Genomic DNA, 23,971 nt, shown 5'->3' with positions numbered 1-23,971 from the left:
CCACGTGCATCCATCTATGTTTCTTTCTGCATTATTTTTTTCCCTCTTTCCTCGACCTCCTTTCACTGCAGGTCTATAAGTCCTGTGTTTACAGGTGAAATAACTGGGTACATAACATGAGTGTGTGAGTGTTTGAGAAAAGGTTTCAGCCAAATCCATTTGAGTAGTTTTGATGAAATTGGTTACAGTGTGTTCAGTTTGGCATGAAATGGTATAAGTAGGCTGTTGGGGGCACCAAGTGCTTTTGTGGCAAGCTTTAAATCCTGTATATGTAGTACAGAGATAAACATTGTGATGCACTTTTTTTTATTCCATGGCTATGTCTCCTTCTTCTCTTTCATAAAGGCTTAATTCACCCAAAATGTATAGAAAACATGGTATGTTAGAGTGTACTGATGGTAGCAGTATTTAGCCATGCAGATCACTGAAATTTCTGCCTCCAGTGCAATGGAGGTTAATGGATTTTTTTGTTTTATTCAACAGCAAAGTGTATTTCTAGAAACAATGTCCTGCTTTAACAAACTCCACTATCAACATTAGTCACTGTAAATTTTAAAAAGATGCAAAGTTATGGACTTCTACAGACCTTTGCTAACATGTATTTCTTTTCTCACACCCATATCCTGTGTTTGCTCTTTCCTCTTTAGTGTTCAGTGACTTGTGGTCGGGGGACTAAGCAGCGGGAGATAGCCTGTGTTTATCAGAACCAAACCGAAATAGAGGAGGCACACTGCAGTCATCTGCCACGGCCGCGCACACAGAAGGCCTGTCGAACTCGGGGATGCCCTAGTTGGAAAGCCAGCAAGTGGAGTGAGGTATGTTTGCTCTTCTAACCATCTCGCCTGGATCACAAAATAGCCTCTCAGGACCATAAAAACAGTAACACAAACAGAAACACAAGCGTAAACACAGCTAAACACTTCCCAGAGTTTACAGATGTAGGACGTGCACACACACAGAGCACCTGTCCAGTCACTACTACTCAGGAGTAATGTGTAATTTCCTCTAATGTGAGTTAAACACCACAGGCTGGACTTGCAGAATTGTTTATGCAGTTGGCCTGAAATTAATCAAGTTAATAAATATTCAGATAAAATGTTGAAGTAGTTGTGCAGTGTAGTCTATAGCTGTTCTCAGAACATGTGCTTCTTCAGAAACCTTTTTCAGACTACGCACTGATCAGAAACTTTATGTTTTTTAACCAGTGTTGAATGACACAACAGCTTGTTTATGCAAATCACATAAACTAAATCATATTAACAGTTTTTACATGGAGATCCAAAGGTGCAGCTCATGCAGCCAAGCGTTTGCCTCCCATGCAGATGAAAGGATGATGGTCACAATAGCATGTCCTAAAGTAAAGGGGTTTCTGTACTATTGTACACAAGTGCAACTTGACACCGGCAGAGTAAAGGCTGTGCATAGAAGAGTGACCGGGGGGTGAGATCACAGTCATCATGGACGATTATGCATGCAGCCGCAACAGTTTTGGCTCAACGTCATGCTGAGTTCCTACAGGGAGGAAAAAGTTCAAAACCAAATTTTTCACATGTCATAGGCCAGACTGAGAGGAGGGATGTTCTGCCATGGATCTGTCATGCTTTGTTAGATTCCCCTGGGGAATAGATATTCTGTGTGTTCAGAATAAGGACAGAAACATTGCATTCGTTACCTGTAGAGGCACACGCCTAATGTATACAAGACATATTTTCCGTATTGACCGCTCAGATGACATTTTCCTAATATTGTAAACTGTTCAAAATGTTTTCTTCTCCTATGTGGAGACCTAAACTCTCCCTCCCTCTTTCCAAGTAAGCGTAAAATCTCAAAAGGTCCACAAAGACCCATGTCTGCCTCCTGCCACTCCCCACTCTTTGAGGGTGTCCTCCTCCCCTCTTGCTCCCTCTCCCTCTGGTATCTGGAAGCAATCATCTTCCTCCACATACCACCAGCAACCATGAAATCCTCAACTGGAGCATAAAGACATGTTTTATATCTTAATATCCATGCATGTGACAACTTTGAAACCTCAGCACCCACTGTTTGAGTTATTCCATAGATGTCCAGCCCTCTCAGTCACCTCTGACAGAGGGGTAATGGACAACATGTTAGTGGAGCTGAGAAAGTGGGTCCTACCCATTGTGCTAAGGACACAAGTATCACTTTGCTCTTTTTGCTCCAAAGTACAAAAAAAGTTGTAAAAAAAAAAAGTGCTTCTTTATTTACTAGGCAGTCTGTAAGGCTTTACAGCATTTTACCCTGACGCAATGGAGGTAACCACAACTTAGGTTGCCCAGAGCATTGAGAAAATATATCACAAATACAATATTGTCCAAACATTATTTTTTGAAATGTCAAGAATCATTCATTTAGTGAACAGCACAAATTAAATGTAATGTATTGAGGATGGTGGCAGAAACCTCAAAGGTGGATTTGCAGAATGATCTAGATTTACCACTAGAAGTAAGTGAGATACATACAGTATTGGGTTAATAATAGTTTAACATCTAAAGCTAACTAATCACCAATCATAAAATTATGATCTTTTTGATCCCAAAAATGTTTTATGATGTCACCATTGCCTCTGTTTAAGGTAACGTGCAGTAATGCAGAAACACGGTGGCTATAATTACTTTACCAGCTGGTTCTATTGTTCTGTGTAACATTTCTTTTTTGGTTTGAAGGTCAGATTTCCTACGTTCCGTTTCTAAATTCAAGGACTTGACCTTTTACATATTCTGCAATGGTAATACACAATTGCGGTGAGAAAAAGAACAACACAAATATTGTACATCTGGCAGTTTTCTGGAAATTCGATACGTGCTGTATAATGCGCCGATTTTTTGACCGTGTGAAATCACTGAAGCCTGGCACTGTTCTTTGAGGTCTGTTGGGACTGAGAAATCAGCCCGATCAGGCCTTACTGAGTGCTTCCTGAGTATGCAGGTATGCTGCTCAAAGCACATCAAAGAGATGTTTGAGACAGACATTTGTGTGACCACAGACACACAGCTCACAAAGAAACCAGCTTCGGATTTATTATGTACATTGAACTGGAGCATTAAAGCATCAATGCTATGATTGCACTTTTTCAAACAAACATTTTCAGATATTTTCATGATTCTGTGTCTGTCAAAACTTGAAAGAAGAAAACTGTATAAGAAGACAATTATAAGATTAGTCTTTCTCTTGCAAATTAATTATTCTAGAGATTTTGCTCTTACAGCCTTACTCAGTATGGAATGAATTGAAACATGTGACAGGGCTCTCTACCTGAAATGGTTTTGGACAATTTACTATTCTATAAAACAACATCATAAACAACCTTATGGACCAACTCTACTGACTGAAGTACACAGGAACATTTTCTAAGAAAATGTACCAGTAAAAAAAAAAAAAAAAGTCATTATGCCGTTTTTAGTGCATGCAGCAGATGGAGACACAAGAGTTTGCTTTTGTGGGATTTTTTACGTGCAGCTCATGGAACTATAATGTTTTTCAATATGTACACACATCATCACAACAGGGAAATTATAACAAATCACAAAAACCATAACATGGCCCCTTTAAATAAAGTTCAAAGTAAGACAAAAACTAAAATAACTGGGTTTCCACGTCTGCCTTTTGTCCTTCAGATGTGTGTTCTGTGTCTGCTTTACTAGTGTTCTGTCACCTGTGGAGTCGGAGTTCAGAACCGAGATGTGTACTGCAGGCTAAAAAGCACCGGGCGTGTCAGAGAGGATCTCTGTGATCCTCACCAGCGTCCTGCTGTTGCCCAACCATGCCAGTCTGCAGAATGCACGCATTACTCTTGGGTCCCTGGTGAATGGGAAGAGGTAAGTAGGGACTTTCATTCTTTCTCTGTCTACAACTCCCCCCTTGCTTGCTCTCAGGCTCCCAGTGTGAAACAGATGTACAGATGTTTAACCATCTTATTATGGTTTTTATTGGCTGAGAACTCCGCTTTCTTTCTCTGTCTCTGCACCATTAAATGAATGACCGGCAGGTACTCTTGCTCGCTTGCGTCAGTCGAGGCCTTTAGAGATAACCATCTGTCAGCATATCATACAGTATCAAACCTCAAAGTACTGATGGCCATCATCCCCTTTTGTTCTGCTGGATATCCCTGTTCTGTGTCAAGCTAAACATCTTCTTCTCATCTTTCTTTCATGCCCGGTGCTTTGTCCTTGAACGTAAACCATAAAAGAGGGGGCGCCATGTAGGGACATAGCTCTGTATCCTCTTCATGTTTGCAGTGTTCAGATTCCTGTGTGTGTTGCCTCGAGAACTCGCCGCCTCCTTTTTTCCACAATATGGCCATAAAATCTTCTCTGTTCTCATAAGATACAGAAGAATTGTCATCAACTCCACATGCAGCAGATTTTTTACATCAATTGGTTTAAGATTCTGGTCTATAGCTTTCATTAAAAACTATCATTGGCCTTGAGGGAAACCAGCTTAACCTTTATCTTTTATGGCAACTTTGTCAACCAGAGCACATGTTTAGGATTATGTCAGTGTTACCCAGTGTTATACCAGTATCACGCAGCGCTTAATTTTCTCTGCTTGCAGAAGTAAAGCTTAAAGGTGGAAGTGGAGAAATAAGTGATTGAAGTACAACACTGCCCCCCCTCTACCAGCTACTCTTTGCTCTTACTGACGTCTCCCCTGTTTGATTTGTCTTGCAGTGTAATGCAACTTGTGGAGAAGGAATGAGAAAAAGAGTGGTGGGGTGTATGGGTCTGGGGATGGCACCTGTCCAGGATGATTACTGTGAGCCCTCATCCCAGCCTCCGTCACTGGAGCCTTGCACGGGACCTCCATGCCACTATATATGGATCACAGGGGAGTGGTCACAGGTAGGAACACGAGCTAAAATGAAGACAGAGATATGATTTAGATCACAGTGTGGCTTGCAATACACTCATGAGATTGTGGAAATTTCTTTAGGTGGCCTAAAGCATGTACAGTGAGTCAGTAATAGTACATCGGTACCACTAAATCTTGGCTGAAAAAATACACTTCTCTTTTTGATATTGCTGCTCTGTGCAAACATGCAGGTACTAGTAAATGTCGGTGTATGTTTTTCTATGTGTGACTCAGTGCTCTGCCAGCTGTGGTGTTGGCTACCAGCAACGTATTGTCTCATGCTCCATGGTACCCTCCCTGCGGTCCGCTCACCTGTACACTGCGACCCAGTCCTCCACTGCCAACACTCCCTGCCGTGAGCCCCACCCTCCTGGTACCCAGCCATGCCTCCTCAGGGACTGCCCTCACACAACCTACTGGAAAGTTGGCCCATGGAGCAAGGTGAAACTGAAATAGCATTGAGCAATCACCTAATTGCCATTTACAGAAAACATTTTGATGACTTGTGCATTTTCCACTTGTGCTGATAAATCTCATTTATGGATTTGGTTTTAGTTGCAGCTTATTCATTAAATGTTTGGTGCTGTTTTGAGAATTATTTTGTGTTTGTGTGTGTGCCTGTGTGTGGGTGGGTGTGCTAGTGCTCACAGACCTGTGGGGCAGGAGTTATGGAGCGGAGAGTGGAGTGTGTGACCTCAAAAGGCCATCCGTCCAAACACTGCCGTCCATCGGAAAGACCTGAGTCTCAAGCTGCATGTCAAGACAGAGAATGTGAGTCGAAGTCCTCCTCTCCTCACTGAAAAATACATTTCTGTTGAGTACATACGGCATCTCAACGATTCTACCATATTGTAGAGCTTTCTGATCCATGCAGTGCTTACTGCCAACATGGAATGTGCAGGGTAATTGTATTAAATTGAGTGAACTGTATACAGCAACCAAGACCGTATCTGATTGTGTTTATAGAAACTCAACTTTTTGCTGTGTTTTAACACATTAAGCAGAACAGTGACTTCCACTTAAAGCCTCTTTGAGTAATTGCTTAGTGGAACAATAAATAGGCCGTCAGCGGTTTTCTTTAAATTGTGATGTGGACAGTCTGTCAGAATGCCTCAGGGCGTGTGCAGCCTTCATTGTGAACGTGCAAGTGCTGTTAAACCCGGCACTGGGCCAAAGCTCACAGGTTTGCTCCCCCACATTTCAGTTTAGTACTGGTGCACTGGACTGTTCATTCCCGACTTGGCTTCTGCCAAGTCAGGCACTGGTGAAATTAAAATGATATGCTCGGGTGACAGCCAGTTCTGCGGTCAAGAATTAATGCTAATCGGCTAATCAACATGATATGAGCTCTGGGACAATAGGGGAGGCAGCACAAATAATAAAATAACTACAACAACTCTCACTAAAAAAGACAACAGCCAAGTTTTAGTCCTTTCTCTGAGCTTATTAGCTTTTTAAGCTGTGTTTGGCAGAGTTTAATGAACAACGTCTTGTTCCCTTGGTGCTGCACTAACATTTCTCCTTCTTCCTTCCTGTTTATTTCTTCACACAGGCCAGTTGTTCACTTCCTGCCGTGAAGTTCAGATGAGACAGGGTGTAAGGATAGATGGGGAATACTATCTCAAAGTCAAGTCTCGGATACTACAGGTGTGTCTGCTCTGTCAGAATTTCTCTTCCCCACATAATGACTCAACCTGCATCTTCCCCACAGGCTCTCATCTGTTGTCTCCATGTGTTTATCCTTAGATTTACTGTGCTGGGATGCAAACCGATTACCCCAAAGAGTACGTGACTTTGCGCAGCGGTCAAACAGACAACTACTCTGAGGTGTATGGGCACAGGTGTGTTTAATGGAGTGATGACTGATAGCCACTTGAGTGACTCAGTACAGGATTATGTACTTAAAATTACTGTGCCGCCTGCAACCCCAGGTGTATACATTATAGCATCTGTGTTCAGATTCTTGTCTTCAGCTACACTCTTTTTCATTATCACATAGGTTGCTGAACCCTTTTGAATGTCCATACAATGGCAGCCGCAGACAAGACTGTAACTGTAGGAATGACTACGCAGCAGCGGGATACACGCTCTTCCACAAAGTTCGTCTGGACTTGAACTCCCTGAGGATAATGAGTACGTAATTACTGTGTGATTGTCTTACACTGTTGGCTGTGAAGAGACCACACATCAGTGTTGTTTCAACCCTCAGACGGCTTGTCCCTTAGTGCCAATAAGGACTCCTATGAAAGTCTAAGCTGTCCAAATGCAGCATGTTCTGCGTTTCCCCACACTCTCTCCTCTGAAATCAAGATAATGACCTTTCATCGCGCTGTGTTCACAGCACTGGGCGAGGACTTGAAACCGGGCCTCTCAGCACAAACACGTGAGACTGAGAATAAAGGAATGTGTGTGTGCACAAACAGACATGGGCCCCTGCTCTCAAGCACCGACAAGACAAGATGTGAGGCTGACTTGCACATCTTTTCTTTGGTGCACTCACACAAGAACACATGGAAACACAAGTACACATACACACGCATGCATGGAGTTGCATCGGTATTAAACTCTTAATCATACTAGCATGCAAGAACTCACATATTCACAGACACAAGCACACTGTAATACAAACACATCTTCAGGCCATATCCCTCTGCTTATTATTACAGTCAGCGCCATCTTCGTTGTTGTGTCCAAGTATGCCTTTGATTAGAGTATGTGAATTATTGTACTTTGTGTGTGTGTGTGTGTGTGTTTGTGTGTGTGTGCATAGAGAGGAAGTTGGATTAGAACCTAGACATTTATCCTCCCATTCTGTTCTTTTTGCCTGGTCTTGGTCCTGACGTAAGCGTAGGCTGGAAGCGTAATGAGTTCAAGATGAAGGGAAAATAATGAAAAAGGCTATTTGTGCATTTTGTGTTCGTTATCATAATTTCATACTGAAATGTTTGGGGGGGGGGGGCAGGAAAAGGTGCTGGTCAGGATTAGCGCGTGAAAATGCAGCGGACATGGTAAATGACAAAGTAAAGTTAAATGAAAGTCGTGAAAATGGTTCAGGTTGTTTTAGTAAATTCAAAATGTAAGAATTGATTTACAACATGATTTAACTTTTAGGCGTTATACACCTAAATTAATGCTACGATCAGAGTCAGTGTGAATCTAGCTACTTGTCTGTAAAATACTTTGATTCACAGGTGAATTTCTTTTTTGCTTTGTTTTAATGTTTGTGTTAATTTTGTGACTTAAAATTTTCCTACATTTTACTTAAGGAACCTTAAGAAAGGACTCAAAACTATTCTGAATTGATAAGTGGGTTTGTTTCCGGTTTCCCATTCAAGAAACCTTTATAGAAAAAATTATTTAGAAAGATTAAAACATCTGGTCAAGTGACAGTAAAGTGGCTTAAACCCTGCAATTAAATTCTATGTGGGTATTTGTCTTCACTCCACATATACTTTACTTTGTACTGTTACACACTGTGACTTTAGATGTGTGTCTTTTCTCTTTACTAGTCACAGACCTTCAGTTTTCCCAGACTCTTCTTGGTCGACCTGTGCCTTTTGCCACAGCAGGAGATTGTTATAGTGCAGCCAAGTGTCCACAGGTAAGTGAAATACTGTATATTGTAGCTTCATAGCACTGTTTAATGTGTCTTTCCTATGACTTATGTTGACCTTCCATGTGTGTGCAACCCGGCCCTGTGCAGTTATTTCCACACACATTTTCTTCAGATTTTTCCAATCAACCTTTCTGGTTGAATAACATAAAAGAACATTTTGTAATTCCTCATTCATTCTGATGTGTTTTAAGGGCCAGTTCAGCATTAATTTGATTGGCACTGGCCTCAAAGTAGCGGAGGCCACCAAGTGGACATCTCAGGGCAACTATGTTTCTGTCAAAGTCCACAGATCTGAGGTAAGAAGCAGTTTATGTATAAAATTGAGTTTGATCTAAATGTATTTTGCTCTGATTGTATAGTTTGTGCTTCATGTTTTGAAGTAGCTCTCTATGATTCACTGACAAGGAATCCCCACTGACATTTATAAAGCTCATATTCTCTGCATAAAAAGCTGCCCTTTGCCCACTCTTTCCTCTCTCATTTGTCTCCGTCTGTAGGATGGAACAAGAATCTATGGTCGCTGTGGTGGTTTCTGTGGGAAGTGCATTCCCCAGGCTCATAACGGCCTACTCCTTCAAGTCCACTGAGGGTCAAGCCGAGACCAAACCCCTAAATCTGTCTTGAAAACTGTAGCCCAGGAACACACAACAAAGGTGAATTGTTTGAGCCTGTAGTCGTCTGTGAGTGTGATGGAGGAACATTTAACAGTAATTATCCTGCATTAACACCCCCACTTCCCAAATGGCAGCTAAAACTTACAAGGTACTACATACTGTGCGGTACTACAGGCCCACTGTCAGGTCCTCATCCGCCAGCTCTGAGGAGTAGCCAGCCTATTTGCTTGCCAGCAGTGTTGCAATAACTATTAAACACATCTGCGCTTTGAAACCTAAAAAGCTGTTGGGCATTTTTAGTATCATGCAAATGAATATAGTACTTCAAACACAGAAACATCAACTATACAGACAGTGAAAGAAACTAACAGAAATCCTATTTGTTCAAGAAAGAAATTCTCATCTTTAAAAAATTTTTTTTATGCTATTCTGTGAAATGAAGTGTATTCTGTAAAAAACACTATGAAGTACTTGTTACTAATCCTGTTTTACTGTATGTTACCTTTCATGGTACATATATATTTATATTTACAACTACTGTAAGCATTTAGTTGCCACGCTTAGACAACATAGATAAAAACCAGAATACTCCAGGTGTGCAAGAATCACTGCAGCAAAAAAGGGCAACAGACATCGGATCAGACTGTAAAGAATGATTGTGTTATTGTTTGACAGAACGGCAGCCATTAGGCTGATATTAAAAATACACACGTTTAAAGGAGCAGTTTTAGTATTTACAGTCATTTATTTGTGAAACTAATATGAAATTAGTTCCATCAGCCAGTTAGCATAACATGCTAACAGACGTTTATTTGTGGAAATTACGTTGGAAGCAATAGAAATAAGCTATAACTACTGATATCAGTCCAGATGTCACTTTAGGAGAACGTAGGACAACTACAGATAATTTTACATTTCATCCACTGTCTGTTGTCAGTTATTTCACAAAACTACTGAAGCCTGGATCGACGGTCCACTGACCATCATGGAGACAAAATAAACACTGGTGCTGTGAGGAAATAGCAGCTGCAATACTTCAATACTTACTAGTGTAAACGTTTTCTGTTGGGTTTTTTTTTTTTTTTTTAAGCCACTAAAGATTGTTCAGAATTGTATTAGTGTTATTCTTTAATGACGTCACACAGAGAAGTTCTCATCTGTTGCACCGTCACACAGTATCAGGTGTGACCTCTCACCTCACACCCTCCATTGAGCCTGCTGTAGGTGCCTGCAACCCCTACCTCTCCTAATCATCCATACTCTAATGAGATATGTGTTGTAATATATTTATGTTTGACCATATTTATTCTGTATTGACTTGTAGATATGTTCTTTGTTTTAAGGTACAATGACTACTACCATCAGAGAAGCCATTGTCTGATATGTTTAAACATGGTCTGCTTTGCTAAAAAAAAACAAATAAAGGTATTAGCTTACTGTTTGTAGTGTATAACCACTAACCTTAAATGAGGATCCTTTGAATGGTGCTTTTGAACTACTGGAATTACCTCTGATCTCAAGAAGGAAAACACTGGCTTTGGGATTAATGCTCAGCTGCGGCAACGCTTCAGCTCATTTTAACTGACAGGGTTTGGTTTACGTCTCTTCAGCAGCGTCTACCTATAAAGTCACGGTCCTCTTATTAATGTAGCTGAAAAACTAGCAGCAGCGTAGCCAGATAGACCACTGTATGAGGAAATCTGCATGTGAGTATTACCTAACGCATCATAAATTACTTTCACCATGACCACATCTACCACATGCATCCTAATATGCCGGTTCTCTGATGTTAAGCTTTAACCAAAGTTAGAATATAGATGCAGATTTCTTTTTCCTCTCAGACAATGCAGCTTATTTAGAATGAAAGAATGGCTGAGGAATAAGTCAGTGAGCAGCTAGAAAACATTTGGCTATCATTCATTTTATGATGGCTAATTGTGCTATGAGGTCTGTATCAGAAATTTAAAGAATACTTGATGCACTATGTGCCATATATTTTGTAGAAATGTAATCCTGTTTTTTTTTTTTTTTGTTTGTTTTCGTAACAACCGTAAAAATGTGTAACTTATGATATGTGTATTTTTAATATTCATACTTGAATTGTAAACGGTGTGCTAAATGTTGACTGGGCATTGGTACTGAACAGAGGAACGTGTGCTTGTTTGCCATGCTTTATCCAAAGATATTTTAAGAATCATATGTACCTACAATATGTGTGTAGCCTGTTTAAAAGAAATGAATGATTGATTCTGGTGCTACGGTCACTAACTGTACCAGTACTGTATGTCATGCTACTATACTAATGCTGTAAGTAACAATAAAAAAAGCTTTTTAGCTCACTGACAATTTGATTTGTTTCTCTGTTTACAATACACATATAACAAAAATAGTATTTACTAATTGTACAAAATATTTTATATTTTTATTTTCTATGTAGTGATATTTAAAACATAAAAACAAAAAAATTACATCATCCCAACAAAAAAAAAAAAAAAATCCGCAATCAATTTATATATAAATACAGCTTCTTTCAAGATGAATTTACATGTGGCGACTGGTTTTAATTATAATTATTTTTTAACCAGATAGATGTTGGCAACTCCTTTTACAGGTGAGTCATTTCCAAGATGGAGTTTCAGTCAGTCAAATTTAACATGAAACGCACTAAAACAATAACACGAAAAGGCTTTAATCTCTCCTCTCTCTATGTCTTGTTTCTACCAATGCATATGGACATATTTATCATTTTATTTTACAATTACAGAGTGGCGGCAGCTGTTGGGGGGCCAATCCTTACAGACCTCCTTTATCTCCTTTATGTACATAACATAACACATGCCTCAGAAATGATGATGATGTGTCTTAAAGTCAGGATTGGGGTGAGCACAGAGACACATTTTTATGGGATTATTTAAAAAACTCAAGTCTTTCATATCATCGTAGCAAAGTTCCTCTTGTCTACAGGGAGGCCGGTTGGTTAATAAAGAAGGGCAGCAGGTCAACACTGGCTGTGTGATTGTGCTCAGCACATTGTGGCTGCATGTGGACTCACTTAGAGGTGCAGGTTGCATTTCCACAACATGCCTTTCTAGAGTTCAGTTCCACTTAAGAGACACATAAACAGACCAAATACCTTTAAATCAATTTTTCACAGAAGTACACGTATTCTTGAAATCTGGAAACAGCTGAAGCTGTCAACTGCCCAATGAGTCATCAAGTAGTTATGTCAAATCAAAGAATGAGGTAAGTTCTCAGAAAGCTTTTGATAACTTCACCATCAGGTGGAAAGTACCCTTTGAGGAATTATGTCACTGAAATAAAGGTGCAGGTACTTCAGCGAAAGGCAAACTGTTTAAATACAAAGCACTTTTGCAGGGTTCATTGCGCAGAGATAGTTTTGTACATTAAATGAAAACAGATACTGTGGTCCCTCAAGAGCTGCTTTGATTCCTTGCCAGAAGCCTGCCTTGGTTCTTAAAAGCTAATCTCAGGATTTGGACGAGTCTTGAAGCACGACAACAACTCCTGTAAAAAGCAGTTTTTCAGCGAAACCAAGCTGTGCTGAGGTCCTTCCATAGCTCTCCAGGCTACGGACAAGTTAGGTAAAAGATTCCCTGGCCTGCTTGCTGTGAGCATAAACCAGACGTCTTTAATGGCCGAGCTGAAAAACACAAACCTGCACCAACAGTCCTCATAAAACACACTAATGATTGATGTTTAGCATGAAGCACAGCCTGCTTTGAGGCACCAGCACAGACATTCCAGTTCAATCTGCAGCTGCAACCTGCTCCACAGAGACACATACCCAGAGACCATGGTTATGATTTCTACTGACACACAAAATAAAACACACCCCAAATTAATCAGATACTTTACAATGCACATCACGATTTTCAAATTTCAACTGAACCACTTGACGTGGTCATGACGTGACAGGGTCTAGTCCCTGTCCTTTTAAATATTTTCAATTTCACTCCTTCTTGAGTCAGTCATGTGATGTGATCACAGCGTCATAACTGTGGGCTCCAAAGGGGTTAACATTTAACACATTTCATTTCACACGTCAGTGTTGAATTATGTCCCAAACTGAACAAACAGTGACCCCTAGTGTATTAAATAGACAGGGAACGATGTTGGCAGCATCCATTCACAAGAATGATGATGAAATCTGTCAAGAATCACCAGGAATATGTTACATGACAACACCTGAATGAAACAGACTGTTCTCTCTTTACTCTTTAACTCGACGTTATGATTTTCAGTACAGAGCTTTTTTCACATCAGACATAAGGACTTGTTATTGCAGGAAGGGCACAGGTGTTTCTAATGACATTAACAAACACAAAACCAGGACCATGAAGCCAAAGCAGATCAGTGGATTTCAGCTGTCAGTCCTCTTGTTATTAACACCTGTGCTTATACCATCACAAAACTCCAAGGGTGAGCGAAATGAACGATTTTTCCAAAGAAATATATTTTGTATGTTGTGTGGAAATGTTGCTTTAAAAATGTATTGACTTTTATTACATTTACATTACAAGTTACAATGAATTTAGTATTTAAGTTTGGCCTTTGCATTTCTAATGGGGCTAAACTTCTGTGGGGCTGTGAAAGTAAAAGAAAATGTTATATCTGACCACTAGATGGCGGTAAAGCTTTACAAAACCACTGGTTCGCTTCAGAAGGTTCATTTCTAGAAACGTGTGAGCAAAGAAATAAAGGTTTTACTTGTGGGTTTTTTCTTTTAATTCCTAAAAACGTGTACAAACTCTATTATGCTCTGCCTTTATGGTATTTTTGAGGTTTTTCTTATGTCATACGCAAACAGCTTATTCCATCATTCAGTTTGTTGTCTCTCTCTCTCTCTGTGCGTTTATAGGTTATTTATTGAGGTGTATATAAATGATGAGAAATATATTGTGGATTTAATCCCCTCTCTCTCTCCCAAGCTTTAGATATTTGATGTGTCCCAGCCTTTTCCTGTATTTTCTGCATGCATTGCTGTAAATGCCAAGGTGAGCACAAACATCCAGTTTCCTAGCTCAGTGGTCCTTGAAATGACTTTCACAGTGAAAGTTGTTGAATTAGCAAGAGTTTGTTTAAGCAAGTTTCAAATCCTTGTATACCTTACATTTGCACACATTTAAACCATGCATGTCTGCTTCAAGGTCCATGAAAACTTCACATGATTACAGAGATTTTGCCACTGCCAAATGGACTATCAGTAGTTGTGTGGGTTGAAGCTCTTGGCAATTTGCCTTCGGAGTGTTGTGGATTGTTCTGTCAGCCTGGCTTCCAGCACATCTGAAAGTCACGTCAGCTTTGACTTTAACTGGCTGAGACTGAATGAGGTCACTTTTGCTTATTGTATTACATTTCTACAGTGTCCATTTTGTAACAGCTGCATGAGATGTGTGGGGGATTCGGTCCAAAGCTGACCACTGATTCACTGCACATGGGCGAGTGGTATGCTGTCAGAGACGGGCATGGCCCAACTGGAGGAGGTATGAAGGGGTTGGGGGGGATTGGTGTTGGACCCCCAGGGTCTGTAAGAATGTGCCAATAGCTCATGCACATGTGGTGTGATGAAAAATGGGCTTGCATTGTTTGATCTGTGAACATGAGACTCTAGCGTGATTCACACATTAATGCATGCGGTGAATTGAACACATTCACTGAAGGAGTTTCCGATGTGCTCAAGGATCCTTAAGGCTCCAATGTTTTGTTTGTTTGTTTGTTTGTTTTTTGTAGTCTTGTTTTGTAGCCATTATTGAGACTGAAGTTCTCTTTTTGTCGCACAAACACTAATTAGTAGCTAGTGGGGTGACTGGGAATCTCCACAGTCAGTAATTAGTAGTAGTTCTCTCAATGAAACGGTCCTAAAAGCCTGTTGTAGGTCATTTAGGAAATGCACACATCATGGCCAGTGGCAGTGTTTTTGTTGCTGAAAATACTTTCCCATTGTAAAATGTAAGGCTGTTAAGCAGCCTGGAAAATGTTGCCCCATGTCAGCATAGTTAGAATGAATGAGGCAGAGGCCAGACTTGGCTGTAGCTGTGAGCTGTGGTCGGCCTTTTGTTTGTGGAAGTCGCAGACGAGACTCTTCGATAACAGAAGTGGGAACGGGGTGGGGGCTAATTATTTTTAACAGCTTAACACTCCAATCAAATGAGCTTTCTGGAGATTTTTACACACGGTTGAGACTCACATCGCCAGGGTATACTAAACCTCTTACCAGAATGCTGCCTTTGTTCTCCTGTATTTCACACTAAGAGGCACGGGAGGTGTATACAGTACTGTACAGTTACTCACACACAGCCTCTCATGTGATGACACACACAATAGACTATGCAAGCAAATCCTCCAAAATTCGTTTAGTCGGTGCATGATAAAGAAGTAAACCTCTGCACGACGTGCTCAGTGGAAAAGTTGGCAAAACGACTGTAGCAGTCACGAAGGAATACTTGTCAAGGTAGCTCATAGGTTACTGCATGTCAGGGGTTTTTTTATACACAGTTGTTCTTTTCTTGAAGTAAACCAGATTTTGTTTTTAACTACACCAGACACAAAAAAAAACCTAAACATAGCTCACATGGACTTCTTCATAGAATAGATAGAGAAATAAGTCCACTATCACCGATGGCTTGGAGATAGATATTCATGGACGGAGATGACAGAGCAAAGAGCCTGATCACTCTATTCTAACAGTGGTAGGTAAAAACCATTTGGAAATGATTTATGTCCCATTCTGCACTCGTTCATAACCCTGAATTTGACAGAGTTAACTCACATCCATCACTGCTCTGACTGTCTTCTGCTCTCAGAAACCACGGTTTCTCTGTGCTTGACTAAATAATGGGTTCTGGTTTCTTGTACCCAAGAGACATGTAGACTAGCTGTCCTCTGTCAAAGGGAGATACAATCTGTGGAGATAAGAGAAAATTGAGAAATTCCCAGACACTCGAACATTTGGTTGCACAAAATAACTTCTGCTTTGATTATCAATTCTTGTTTCTTTGCATTAGGGTGTGATTGTGTTTTACCCAAAAGAAAGTCCTACTATCATCCAGCTACACCCTTCAAAAGGCTCTCAATAAAACAAAAACATCCCCACCCATCTGACTACCTGTTCTAATTAAGAGCCAGTCCTGCATGTCTTCCTGTCTGGGCTACAGACAGCATGTGTCAATTGGCGTTGCGAGAGAGGCACTCATTCCAGTCTGTCTCGTGGTAGCGCTACTCAGACACAGACAAAGCTACTTCAGTCACCAGTACAACAGCCCACTGACAAGCTTTTATCACGCAGTCCTACCCTCTAACAAAGCTCTCCAGACCCCTGTCTGTGTTTTATCATAGAGTATACTTCAATTCAAACATACATATTTTAATTTGAAGCACATCTTTAGTCAGCCATGTCAGAGAAGAGAGATTTTGTGCAATGGCACTTGAAGGGTAGTGGGTTGGATGATTTGAGACTTTCATAGGTGGGAGTGTAAATTGTTATGTGTCTATGACAGGCTCTACTCCTCCTCCATGATACTGCAAAGGATAAGTGGGAATATAATTATTTGAAACTATTTTAGTTGTAATCTGAGAGGCTGCAAATTAGCAGCAATTGCATCACCTTAAACAAGTAGAGAGAAATGTCTCCTGTTTAGACAGTACCAAATGTGTCCTCAAGGAAAAAAAAAACTCCAACCCCATAATTTCAGATAGGGATGTGTTTTACAACTGATTACATTCATGTCTGGATGTGTGTTTGAACTGCAGATGTGTAAATACAGAGCACAGAGGTTTGTCTTAGATTAAATATAATAAAATGTGGAACATGGACCAAAGCCTAGAATCAACTCATGCACATTGCTCCTGAGAGGGAAGACTGCATTTTTTCAGATGGTTACCATTGTTGCTGTAAAAGCCAGTGTTCCCATGCTAAGGTCTGCACTGTTTCTTTTAATAAAGAGAAGAATCTGTCTTCTTCCATGAGAAACTGCATATTCTGTCAGCAAAGAATCAATCAAACTGTTGGCTGCTTTCATGTCAGACTATTGCTGATCAGTCCTCGTACTGACAGAAAGCATGAACCGTGCCACCTTCTGTGATGAAACATCTCCAGCATTGTCTTCAAAAGAACCTCACAATCAAGTATTATGTCTTTAACCCGAGTCATTGTTCACATTTTGTAACCGGATAGCCCAGACAGCGAGTGAAACATAATGTGTCGTCTAACAAAGATTCATGAGCTTTTCACATGCGGCGACGGCAGCAGGGTTTTTGATTCCGTTTTAGCGCTCCATATGGTAGTGCAGCTCAACGACTTACACCGCCCAGCTGCTTGTGTTACATTCACTGGCACAAAGTGGCCACTTTGACCAGACTGTCTGTTACTTGCCATAAGGACAAGATCTGACTGTGATTAATTGGCCCAGAAGACGTGTTAGACACATGATTAGATAGATTCTAATTAACCCTTGCACACTGATTTGTGAGATTTGCACAGTTTATTTGTAACAAATATTTATCATAACATCATATATGATAGCTCCAGAGAGTGTTATAATGTATTGTTGTTTCCTTTGTAGTATTTTCTATTTCTTTATCTCTGTGACCACCTCTGACCTCACGGATAGATAAAGATGGCTTATAATAAAGGGCTCTTTGCACTTGTTGTTGTTGTTTTTCAGTTAAAACTGGTTAAACACACAATAATGACATGTTGTGCAGTAGCGATTTCATTTTCTCTTCCTGTTTAGTACTGGCAGAACCTTTGTTGTTGGCCTCATGCAACTTCCTCTTTTTTTGAGTAATTATTTTAACCTGTTCATCTCCATGGCAGCCATAAATAACTTGCAAACAGACATGCTTCCCAAGCTCTTATCTATTTTGGTGATAAAACACACACAACACAAGGCAATTTTTAAGTGTGAGGCCTCTGCAGAAAGCTGAGTGCCTTTCAAAGACGTTTGAAGAAACCGAGGCCACACAGAGAGGCCATTGGGGTGTTGTGTTGATGCTTTGTTAGATAGACACAGCATAGCCAAAGCAAAACCTTGTGTTGTTAGCCCTCCGTCGCACCTTTACACCTCTCTCATCTTCAACTATTGTTGTACGGCCCTTCACTGACATGCTGTTATCCCTGCATGAATCCACACACACAAAAAGCTTAAGGGATCCTTTTCATTGAGGGGAGATAGGCCCGCAGACCTAGACAAAGGCTTCAAACTATCCAAATTATCTCTTCTGGGTGTTCCTCCAATGGTATTATAGCTATCTGGGAGAATCATCTTAAATGCTTTTTCCCTACATGTCAAAGCAAATGATCGTATTGTGAAAAATGTACATCATAAGCAGCAGGGTGTTGATTTTTTTTCTTCATTTTTTTTTGCCAGGTTGTAATTTTGTGTTGGCGCACATGCATTGCAGCTCCAAGAATGCCTACATAATGTTTGATGTCTGTATGAATGTTGAGTCTGTGCACACAAGATGCTTATTAGAGCTAGAGGTGGAATTTTTCTTCCATCTGATTTATATCTCGTACAAGACCACGGACGGGTAATTTGGCTGTTAGAAGCATTTTTATTAGAGAGTTGTGGTTGTGGTGGAAATGATAGGCCTCCTTTACAGCGTATGCAGAGTGCAGTTCTCCTGCTTTCTTTTGTCTACGGCTGATACTCCTGGAATGTTTGTTTAGACTCATCCCCTGTACGGGAGCTTCACCTGGAATTTGTAGCAGTGCCCAAAATGGAGACAAGCTGTGAGATACACCTGGTGACGAATAACAAACAAACAAGATGAACCATCCAGTAATGCATCCTTTAAAGACTACAGACATCTCTCATGTGATCTAACCACAATCACACTGAGGGAAGCAAAATAGAGGGAGGGATGGACAGAGGAAAGAGGAGATGGCAGGAGATCTAGATGTAGACTGCCAGTTTTTTTTTCCTCGAAATTTAACAATCCAAACTGTAACGAGCTGTCAGCAGATAACACCCCACAGATTTTAAATTTATGCTTGTGATCACATAGAGAATACAAAAGCTAATACATCAGACTGTCGAGGGATGGGAAGCCAGTGAGGGATGAAGTCCAGAATGGCAGCACCTACTGGTTGGCTGAGTCTTGACTGGTGGGTGGGATGTGGGGAAAATGGCAAATATAAGTATTGTGTTTAATCTGCGAATTCACTATTATACAGAACTTTATAGTGGTTCTTAGCTCATTTAAAAATATCTGTTGAGAGCTGGGATGTCCTGTTTCGTGTCTCCAGAACTTGGTCCTGTCACATTCCTGCACTGGCTAAAAATGGCAGCAGTTCTCCTGTTTAGTTCTGTGTCTGAAGAAAGGTTGTTGTTTTTCCACTCTCTTCTCTTTTCACATGTCCGGCACCAGCTTTGTATTTGTTCTAGTCACTCTCGATATGTACTGAGCCTAGATTCTTTCTCTCTGTTTCTTGTATGACCTCTGTTTCTCATTTCCTGAACACTAGTGAATGTTGCTCATGCAAAATTTGAAGCTCAACCAACAATTTGTCACTAGTTTTATAAATGTGCTTCTCAAAAAGGAGAGGCCACCAAACCGAGCCGTGGATTTCTGCTTTGTGACCTCAGTAGACTCATAAACTCAACTTTAATGAACTGTTGTTTCAGAAGTGCTGGCCTCAGCAAGACTTAGCAACAAAATGCAAAAGTTAATCCAAAACCCCACAAAGCTGTCAAAGCAATCTGCCTGTTATTGTTCTTCTAAAATCTTTATACTACTTTGAGTCATCCATTAAGAAAGTTATAAAATTGTAAGGCTGCAGATCAGAGACATGTTGGTTGTCTATTTGTCTCTTCCACCAAGTCAAGATAGACTTGATGGAGGATTTAAAGGGTGCAGGGAACAGACTGAAACAAAGTCCTGTAATGGAAATTAGGTAAAAAAATATATATTAACAGAGATAAACAAGCTCTCATTGGTTAACTTTGAAAAAGAAACTCATCACAAATCCAAGTTTGCTAAGACAAAAATGTGTTGACATAAAAAAACACTGCCAGGTAGCACTTACCTAAACTTAGCAAGGACCTTTGAGTGAAACTGGTGCAACCAGACTGAAGGCAAAATATTAAGTTCAATTTCACTTCAAAGACCCAATCTGATAACAAGTCAGATCAGTGGCACTGTAATGTCGGAAAACTGCAGTGTCTGAGGTGCTAAGTCTTGCTGAGATCTGGAAAGTATTCCAGTGCTGCCTGATTCCTCAGCAAATTTGTGAAGCTGATTTGGTGTGCTGCAGACAGCCACAGACTGCACAGGGCCAGTCCTCAAACTGCATGTGCATGGGTGGGAAAAAAAGGTGTTAAAAAATGTGTGAAGTGTACAGATGGAGGAGAAAAAATAAACACCATTTTAATATCACATGTTCAGCAAGACCGCAACATAGGCTTCCTAGATACTAGATACTATTACTTTCAAAGTTTATTGTGTTTTTTGTTTTCTCTTTTTTAAACTGGGAACTGATTGTAAGATCATAGTTTCAGATAACTCACTGCTCTCAGAAAGAGCTGAGGTTAAATAGTGCTAAGTCGGTTCAAGAATGCTAATTGGTCATAATCATCGCTGTATTTTCAGAAAAAAAATCTGATTCGAAAGCCCACTGCACTGGCTGACCTTTGATTTTCTGATTTCGTTTGTATTTTCCCCAGGACTGTGCAGCTCGTGACAATGAGAGAACTGTAATAAGCATTATCTGACATGAGTATAAATACTTTCCATGGGTAACTGACCCTTTTCCTGGACACACACACACTCCAAGATCAAAAGGTTATATCCTCTAGACTCTAAGAGCCACTGATTAAACACATTTCAGAAGTATTTCCCTTCCATTTTCAGGGCTGATCTGGCAAAGGCATATGAGATGTGTTTCATTAAGTTGTATTATGAAAAACAGTCTTTGTGTTTCACTGTGTGTGAGTGTGTATGTGCGTGTTTGCACTGTGTGTGATAATACATTATGCCTATGAGTGGTATGTGCATGCCCGTTGTCCTGTTTATGTACTGCAAATTGTGCACATATTTAGCTGGTGAGCAGTAGTGATGTTGCTTGTTGCCGACCAAATCTCAGTGTTTCTCAAGAAAGACAAATGGCGTTGTTCCAGGAGCAGATACCAGCCTCACAGCCAAATCCCTGCCGGCTGGACTGAAATTTTAGTCATGTAAAGCGAGCAGGAGTGGAGCAGGGCCTGACAAAAGATGACATTGGCTTGTAAGTTTTAGGCGATGACGCTCAGGGGGATTTCATTATGTGGCTGTCACACAGCATTAGGCAAGAGAACAAACACTTTCATGTGTGGATTACCATTTACCCATTGGAGATAATAGATATTTGCCTTTGCTAATCCATTCCTCTATTGATTTCTCCCCTTTTAATAACTTCTTGCAAGCAAGCAAATTTTAATAAGTGCAAGAATGCTGACATAAAATGCAAGAAGCTGGAATAACGTGCTGTGTTTGACACAGATAAACTGCTTAACATAGTTTGCCAGACAAATATGAGATATAAGATCATTTTTGGGAAGTGCTTTTGCTGCAGATCAAACACGTAAACATACAACATCCATGTTTACATTTCAGACATTAACACAAAATAACATTCATGAAAAATAAATGTCCCAAAACCACTGAGCCACATTGTTGCACAGACATGTTCCCTCATTATCATGACTTTGGTCGTTGTAATTCACACACCTTTCTGCTGCAGTAAACACTCGCTAGAGCTTGGAAAATGTATGAAACCGCTGCTGAAATACTTCCAAGGACAAAATCACAGTGCTCAGATGTTTTAGGAATTTATTTAAATGACTCAAAAATATTAAAGAAGACATCAGCATTTTAATTTGACATGCTGACAATCAGAAACTATACAGAACGTCACCAGCATAATTCATTTATGCTTTATCCATTATACACAGTAATGAAACACATTTGTTCACTAATATGCAACTCTGACATTCATTCACAGTTTACCTGGCAGTAAACAATTCAAAATCATAACAAAGCACAGATGAGCCCTAAAATTACATTAAAAGTACATTCAAAGAAATTTGTAAATTACACTGTGCACAAAATGTAGTTTCCTAACTTGTTTTCTCCATTTTGGTTACAGTAATTATTAAACTACAAACATGTCTTTGGTATTAGTTAAAAGTTCCTGAGGTGGTAACAGAGGCACATTCACATGTTTGTTGTCTGGGTGATTTTCGTCCTTGGCTTTGGCACCGGTGAAGGTTTTAGTTCCTCAGCAGCTGCAGAGAGTTGCACACTCTGACCTTCAAGCTGAGAGTCATTCTTGTAACAGGCTCTTGGTGAAGGCTTGGGGCTCGGGGACAGATAGTCCTCTGTCCCGTGCATAGTCTCGTAGTCCGGGCTGATGGAGCCAGACTCTTGCTTGTTTAGAGAAGGCATCCTGAGTTGCACTTTGTTCGTGAGTCTCATTTGGGTTTTGGCACGTTTGTGGTGACAACATAAAATGATGATTATGATGAGCAAAAGCAGGATCAGACCCCCGGCTCCTGCCAGCACTGCCGCCATGGTTTTGAATGTAAAACAATGTAAATTTGCCCATGTTGGACTTTTACAGGTTAGACGAACAACATCACTATTCTCCCTGTTAACTTTGTTTCCCACACTACACATCACGTTTTCTCCTTTCAGGTGTGACAGTGATATACTCCATGTTTGTCTTGTTTGGTTTAGTAGTGTCTTTTTACCTAGTGTCCATGAGAACACCAAACCCTCAGGACTGGTTACAATGCAATTTAGATTAACAGTACAGAACTCAAAGTCACAGATGTAAGTGAGTTGAGGTTTTGGTACCTTGCCTTGCACACAGAGACGACCACTCCATTTTTTAGCTATACTGTTATTTGGATGCAGCACATCGGCTTGGTAAGTCCCTGCATCTGAGAATTGTAGGTTCTTCAGTTGAAGAGATCCCATTGGAGAGATGTCCCCCGTTTTTACAACAATCAATTTGTTTTGCTTTCTGTGGAAAACTACTGTGTTATTATGAAACCACTTCAGCTCATGTGCGTTTGTCAGTCCATCAAAGTCGAGAGGCAAAGTCACACTCAGCCCGACTGCAGCATAGAGGTCACAGGTGTCCCTGTTTGCTGCTGAGAGGTTGATTAATCCCAACAGAAAGATGACACCAACCATGGCAGCAAAATGTCCCATGCTATGCAATTGGGTGTCCTCTAAGTTGTCCAAGATATCCTTGCAAAATTTTGCCAAAATCCTCGAGTGATCAGTTATTTTAGGGTTTCAAGTCCTGATTGAGAAGCAGTCCGTTCAAAACGAGTCTTTGCATTTACTACAGGAGAATATAAGAGAGCCCTTCAGGAGAAGTGAAATGTTTAGTAAGAAGGAAACACTATGAGGCAAGAGTCTACTTTCAATTCCCAGAAGACAACAAAAAGCTTTGTCAGAGTCATGCGGCAGCTCACATTTTCCACTCCTGTAAATGTCATTCTCAGATATATATATATATTTAGCAAAATGTGACTTATTTATGTCATTCACTGCAATAATGCCAAGGATGGTGAACTGTAATCAAAATATTGCTGAGCAAACCACGAAAAACTCTTTGACATTTGCTTAACATTGATTCTGAAAACCTCTTACGTAAGGCATAATAAATAACTCTGGCTCAGAGAAGTTGTTGTGAAATGTGGTTCATTCTGTTTCAGATTTGTTAACTTTCAGAGATGTTGCGGGAACATTTTATGCTGACATTTTAATTCTGAGATGTCATACAGTGTATGCTTTATCTCATAATCTCTGAATTAATGTAGCCTGTGCAGATTCAAAATCTTGACTTACATCAAACTGC

The 23,971-nt window shown here is 40.3% G+C and overlaps 2 protein-coding genes across 2 annotated transcripts in view; one reads left to right on the top strand and one right to left on the bottom strand.

Annotated features, from left to right (window-relative positions):
• Window positions 1-11,445, top strand: part of LOC113166139 (A disintegrin and metalloproteinase with thrombospondin motifs 20) — a 65,228-nt gene extending 53,783 nt beyond the window's left edge. The window contains exons 29-39 of the mRNA XM_026366105.2: window positions 648-815; window positions 3,663-3,836; window positions 4,689-4,859; window positions 5,104-5,310; window positions 5,511-5,640; window positions 6,422-6,516; window positions 6,616-6,710; window positions 6,869-7,002; window positions 8,379-8,470; window positions 8,677-8,781; window positions 8,983-11,445. Of these exons, the coding sequence (XP_026221890.1) occupies window positions 648-815; window positions 3,663-3,836; window positions 4,689-4,859; window positions 5,104-5,310; window positions 5,511-5,640; window positions 6,422-6,516; window positions 6,616-6,710; window positions 6,869-7,002; window positions 8,379-8,470; window positions 8,677-8,781; window positions 8,983-9,072 (1,461 nt within the window). The 3' untranslated portion in view covers window positions 9,073-11,445. The remainder of the gene's footprint in view (window positions 1-647; window positions 816-3,662; window positions 3,837-4,688; window positions 4,860-5,103; window positions 5,311-5,510; window positions 5,641-6,421; window positions 6,517-6,615; window positions 6,711-6,868; window positions 7,003-8,378; window positions 8,471-8,676; window positions 8,782-8,982) is intronic.
• Window positions 11,446-21,912: 10,467 nt separating this feature from the next.
• Window positions 21,913-23,505, bottom strand: LOC113165345 (SLAM family member 6). Its single transcript, XM_026364765.1, has one exon. The coding sequence runs from the start codon at window positions 23,314-23,316 to the stop codon at window positions 22,315-22,317; it is 1,002 nt and encodes a 333-aa protein (XP_026220550.1). The 5' UTR covers window positions 23,317-23,505; the 3' UTR covers window positions 21,913-22,314.
• Window positions 23,506-23,971: the final 466 nt, after the last annotated feature.

Source organism: Anabas testudineus, chromosome 6, assembly GCF_900324465.2.
Source record: "Anabas testudineus chromosome 6, fAnaTes1.2, whole genome shotgun sequence".
NCBI classification, from domain to species: domain Eukaryota; kingdom Metazoa; phylum Chordata; class Actinopteri; order Anabantiformes; family Anabantidae; genus Anabas; species Anabas testudineus.
Note: the sequence above shows the minus strand (reverse complement) of the source record. Positions and strands in the feature narration are given on the sequence as shown.

Excerpts from the sequence above, each read along its gene's own strand:
- LOC113165345 (XM_026364765.1), bottom strand. The coding sequence starts at position 23,316 with ATGGGACATTTTGCTGCCATGGTTGGTGTCATCTTTCTGTTGGGATTA.